Raw genomic sequence first — 6094 nt, forward strand, 5'->3', positions numbered from 1 at the left:
TGAATTTTTAAAATTATTACAATTAAATTTTATGGACTGAATATAATTTTTCAAACAAAAAGATGACTTATATTATTTTTACAACAATTTTAATTATACAATCTAATATATTTTTTAAACAAAATAAAATGAAAAAAATTAATGGAGATGCGGGGTATCGATCCCCGTACCTCTCGCATGCTAAGCGAGCGCTCTACCATCTGAGCTACATCCCCATTTTATGATAAAATATATATTATAAATATATATATATATTGATTGAATAATATGATTTAATAGATGGAAATAGTTAAAAGAATAAATCTAACTATCGAAAACTTATAAGTATAAAGTGGCCTAACTTATAAGAGTGTAATGGCCGAACTATATATATATATATATATCTCTGAAGCTGGTATACTTCTAGAAGCTTTCGAGTCATTTTCGATGTTGAGACTTTCAAATCGACGATCAGCTTCATTAGACTTAATCTAGAGTACTTGAAATATTTAAAAAATAAATTTCGTGATTTTTCGATATCATTTGCCTAGTGATCGAAATGATCAAAAATCAATAATTTTAATAGTCGCAGCGAGCCGTTTGTAAGTTTAACGGTGTAGAAATATTCAAATAATATGAAATTTTGATAAAAACTTTTTTATACTATATAAAATAAGATCAATATCTTTGATCTAAAATTTTAATATCATATCATCATATTTTGTAACATTTTTATTATCAGTCGTTGATTTTGAGTCATTTCGATGACTAGGCAAATGATATCAAAAAATTACGAAATTTATTTTCTAGGTACTTCAAATACTCTAAATCAAGTTTAACAGAATCGATTATTGATTCGAAAACCCTAACATTGAAAATAACTTAAAAGTACGGAAGATTTTATGCTTCCAGAAGCATAAAAAAGGCCAAACGGAAAACATGTGGTTAAAAAAAAAAAAAAAAAAAAAAAAAAAAAAAAAAAAAAGTTGAAGGATTGTTTCACGTGGTGCCAAACAATCCCTAGTATGGCACACGTGCAATAAAGACAAAAGTAATGCGTACGTGTTTGAAAAATTCGCTCCAAGAGGCGTTGATCGCCACCCTTATTCACATATCATTAAGGAAAAATTAAAGCTTAATTATATTAAAAAAAAAGGGCAAACTTTAAATATCACCCCTACGATTTCACACTTTCTCACTTTACTATTCTGTGATTTAAAGTGTATCAGTTTAGTATCCTCTGGTTTCATTTTTCTCTTTTCGTCAGCTTCTCTGTTAACATTTTGTTAAATTATATACAAAAAACTTCAGATACCCTACTTAAATTTATCGAATATTCACTTTAGTACCCTTTCATTTTAACTTTGTCACTGACTTAATGAAAAATATAGTGAAAGGGATTATAAAAAGAGAAAAATAAAACTACGGGGTAGTACATCGATACATTTTAAACCACAGAGTACCAATGTGAGAAAGTGTGAACCGCATGGATGGTATTTGAAGTTCTTTCTTAAAAAAAATTAAAGTCAAATCTCAAGTCAAATTGTGAGATGATGCCCCCTTTAACAATAAAATTTGATTAAATTACAATAAAATTTCTTATAAATACTCTTTTTTTTTATTTTTTCTTTCTAACTTTCAAAAATCTATATTTTACCCCCCAAATATTTTAAGTTATTGTATTTAATCCCTATCCGTCAGGGTTATATCATTATTCCATTCATTTCTCATAATTTACATAAAAATATCCTTCAAAATTACAGAAATATATTAAAAATTATTTTTCTTATAAAATAAGTAAGAGTAATTTGGTCACTTTAAATCTCCATTAATCCCGTACTCTCCTGAAAATATTTTTAAAATTTTAATGGGGCAAAATATAGTTTTGAAAGTCAGAGAGAAAAAGTAAAAAAATATATATATTTATAAAAAAAAAATTATGTAGTTTAGCCATAAAATCTTATCATAAAAAAATATATAAGTCATTAAATAGCTAAACATAATTTAATGAACCACGGAATAGGCATGAAAAATGGGCTATACCATAGTAGGACAAATTAACGTGGATGCTAAGTCTACACCTAAGAGGGGCATCGAATGGATTTAGTGTTATGCCCTTAACAATTCCACATTGGATGGATAAGGAATAACTCGACTTAAATATTTTGAGCCAATAATTTCGATCCAACGAGTTATTATTGCTAATGGGTCAAATCGTTACATTTGGTAACAGAACTGAATATCAGCGAAAATATGAGAATTAATGCTACATCACAAGGTTGGTGGAAGCTAACCATCTCTAGAATCCTATATCGTCTGCTAATTTTAGTTTATGTGAGTGAAACGGATGTATCTTATCATTTTTTAACTAAAAATCAATAAAAATGTGATAAATTCTAACCCTTGGATTGTAAAGATTACAACATCCCAATTAAGATTGCAAACTAAGCATATCTCAACTTTAATTGGGCAACTCTCTGGGTTGTAATCTTACAATTTTGCCCATTTAAGGACCAAATTTTATTACACTAGTTTTATCTTCTTCTTCTCTCTCTCTTTTTTTTTTTTTTTTTTTTTTTTTTTAAGCTAAAAGCCAAAAAGGGGTGGATAAACCCTTGTAGGAATGCATGCCCCATCAATTCTATTTTTTCCATTTGAATTTTTTTTTCACTCAGTTGCATTAAAAATTTACTAAATTTGGTAAAATCATCAATAAATTAGAAAAATTCCTAATTTTTAACTAAAATTATGTGATTTTCTAAATTAGAAGTTACAGCATCTCACTCAGAAAAATAAAAGTTGAGGGGCCTATTTCAGAAAACCCCATAGTTGTGTGGGTCTCCATGCATTTTTCACCTTAAAAAAAAAAAAAAAAAAAAGAAGCTCATCAACCAGAACCCATTCCACCAAGGCAAGCTCATTTAATTAGCCACACCTTCCCTTGTATATATCTTCATCAATATAAAGGAAAGACCTTGGAAACTTATATAACTATTCAAACCCTAGCTTCCTCCTTTGACCAAACCCATTCTCTTCTCCACACATATTTATTATCATATATCTGTGTTACTTATATATATTTATATATATATATATATATAGCTTTTCTCTACCCATCTAGTATTTGGTTCTTCATGTTAGATGTAGAAAAACATATGTACTAGATCATATACAATAAAACCAATATATAGAGCTGCTTTTGATATATATATATATATATCATGGAGAAAGCAGCTGGTGATCACCACAGATCCAAAAACTCCGGCTTCCTCCGCTTCCTCGCGAAGTCGACGTCGTTCTCGATCCCCCGTCACCATCTCTACAACCCCCCGCGCGAGAGGAGCTACTTCAACAAAGCCTTCTCGGGCCCGATCGTGTCGATAATCCCCGCCGAGGCCCGGTACAAGGAGGAGAGATCTACCGTCGACGGCGAAGAGCCCCTCTCCCCGAAGGTCTCGTGCATCGGCCGGATCAAGGGGAAGAAGAGGTCGTCCGAGCCCAAAAGGCCGCCACCGTCGTCGGTGCAACAACAACAACAACAACAACAAAAGAAGAAGAAGAAGAAGCAGCATGCGTACTTTTCATTCCGCGGTAATACTAAATAGCGTGCAATTAAAGATATCTTTTAAGTATCGTAGCACGAGATCATCTTAAAAATTTATAGGCAATATACGATATACGATACGGTGCGTGCCAAACCGTGCGATGAGTGCCTAGATGCGCACGTGTCGATATATAACGGCATGAAAGTTTGATTTTTTTTAGAAACAAATTAAATTTTATTAAAAAAATTACTTACTAATTTAAAAAAAAAAAGAATTTCGAGCTGTGTCATCGGTATGAGAGTTATATTATACCGATATCTTATTGACACGATACAATACGATAAAAGTGGCTCATGCTGATGGGCAATTAAATCTTACGGCAACTGCTTTTCTGCTTTTAATAGTTTGTATTTATATTCAGCAGGTAAGGCTGTAGAGGAGAGAGCTGACGAGAAGGGACGGCGGTCGGGGGCGGCGGTCGAGGGTGGCGGTGGCGCTCCGCGGATAGGGGAGATGAGGCGGTTCGCGAGCGGGAGGGAGACGATCGCCGATTTCGATTGGAAGAAGGGGGAGAGTAGTGCATATGATGATCACGAGGTGATTATCGCGTACTCGGCGCCGTTGACGGTCGGCGGAGCCGATTGGGCGGTGGCGCCGGAGCCGAGGAAGGAGGTGAATATATGGAAGAGGAGGACCATGGCCCCACCAAGGCCTCTTCAAGTGTGAATGTACATGTATGAATGGGTATGAATGGGTTGGAGAAACATTAATTTGTTTATTCCTTTTTTTTTATTTTTCATGAAATTGTTTTAGTAATTTTTCTATGCATTAATTTGTTGACCATTTGACCCTGCTTAATTACTTCTCTTTATTTTTATTTATTTTATTTTATTTTATACTTTTCCTCTAAGATTAAATTTACCACGAGTCAAATTCGGCAGCTTAAATTTTAATTTTTTAAATATATAAAAAAAGCCAAAATTAAGATAAATTTGAAGATTTTTCGTTGACCGCGCGGGCCCCACTTGTTATGACGTGGCACTGCCATAGCTGCTCCCGCCTTATAATCCAAAATCACCGTACACGTGTCCTCATTCCTGGCGCTACAAACAGATCACCGTACGTTTGCTAGTGAAGCTCTTAAATATATTATTAGTTTTAAAATTATTTATTTTATATTTTATCAAAATTTTTAAAAAAGTGAAAAAGAGCTATCTAGTATTATTAATACATTAAAACATTCAAATCACATCTTATATTATTTGCATAAATTAAGTGAAGTGAGGAATTCGACGCAATGCTTTATTTCTATCCCAATTGATCTAATTCTTTTTTTTATCGTTAAAGTGTAGAACTGAACTAAGAAACTATTTTTTGCTACTTTTAAGGGAAAAAAAAAAAAAGGTTATGTTGCATAGTTTTATTTTTTGAAAAATTTTAAAACTAACAATTTCAATAAAATCTATCAATTTTTTATTTTACCGGTAAATATTTAATCGATTTATTGCGATATTCAGAATTATGAAACAAATAAACATGAACGTACGTGGTACAATTTATTATATTCAATAGTAAATATTTTAAATTAAAGTCAAACATTGATCGATGTGTGATATTAATGTCCAAACTCTAAGAGTTTTTTATGTATAGGCAACTTAAATACTATATATATACAGAGAGAGAGAGAGTGAGAGAGAGTCCGGCTACTATACTATCGGTAGCACCGAGGGCTTCATGCTACCAAGTTGTTTTCGATGATGCGGCTTTCAAATCGACGATCGGCTCCGTTAGACTTGATCTACACTATTGAAAATATTTGGAAACTAAATTTTAGATTTTTTTTGACATCATTTAACTAGTGATCAAAAGATCTCAAAATTGACAATTTTAATAGCTGATGTGGTGTGTTTGTAAGTTTAACGGTGTAAAACAATCCAAATTCGATGAAAATTTTTTAGAAAATTTTTTTCACTATTTAGAGTAAGATCAGTATATCTGACCTTGAATTTAAATCTTTTATCATCATTTTTTATGAGATTTTTATTTTCAGCCGTTCAATTTTAAACTACTTGTTTGATAGGTAAATGATATCGAAAAATTATGAAATTTAGTTTCTAAATACTTTTAATAGTATAGATCAAGTCTAACGGAGCCGATCGTCGATTTGAAAGCCGCATCATCGAAAACAACTTGGTAGCATGAAGCCCTCGGTGCTACCGATAGTATAGTAGCCGGACTCTCTCTCACTCTCTCTCTCTCTGTATATATATAGTATTTAAGTTGCCTATACATAAAAAACTCTTAGAGTTTGGACATTAATATCACACATCGATCAATGTTTGACTTTAATTTAAAATATTTACTATTGAATATAATAAATTGTACCACGTACGTTCATGTTTATTTGTTTCATAATTCTGAATATCGCAATAAATCGATTAAATATTTACCGGTAAAATAAAAAATTGATAGATTTTATTGAAATTGTTAGTTTTAAAATTTTTCAAAAAATAAAACTATGCAACATAACCTTTTTTTTTTTTTCCCTTAAAAGTAGCAAAAAATAGTTT

The 6094-nt window shown here is 31.7% G+C and overlaps 1 protein-coding gene and 1 non-coding gene across 3 annotated transcripts; one reads left to right on the forward strand and one right to left on the reverse strand.

The window, feature by feature from the left end:
* On the reverse strand, nucleotides 143-215 carry TRNAA-AGC. Its single transcript has one exon. It is a non-coding gene; the product is annotated as a tRNA-Ala (tRNA).
* On the forward strand, nucleotides 2914-4373 carry LOC109713109 (uncharacterized protein At1g76070). Of its 2 annotated transcripts, none has more exons than XM_020237074.1 (2): nucleotides 2914-3570; nucleotides 3946-4373. In XM_020237074.1, the coding sequence occupies exons 1-2, from the start codon at nucleotides 3201-3203 to the stop codon at nucleotides 4248-4250; spliced, it is 675 nt and encodes a 224-aa protein (XP_020092663.1). In that variant the 5' UTR covers nucleotides 2914-3200; the 3' UTR covers nucleotides 4251-4373. The 2 variants fall into 2 exon arrangements, with proteins under 2 accessions (XP_020092663.1, XP_020092664.1); XM_020237075.1 differs by having other exon boundaries at nucleotides 3949-4373.

The sequence above is a fragment of the Ananas comosus genome, linkage group 7, assembly GCF_001540865.1.
Source record: "Ananas comosus cultivar F153 linkage group 7, ASM154086v1, whole genome shotgun sequence".
Taxonomy (NCBI): domain Eukaryota; kingdom Viridiplantae; phylum Streptophyta; class Magnoliopsida; order Poales; family Bromeliaceae; genus Ananas; species Ananas comosus.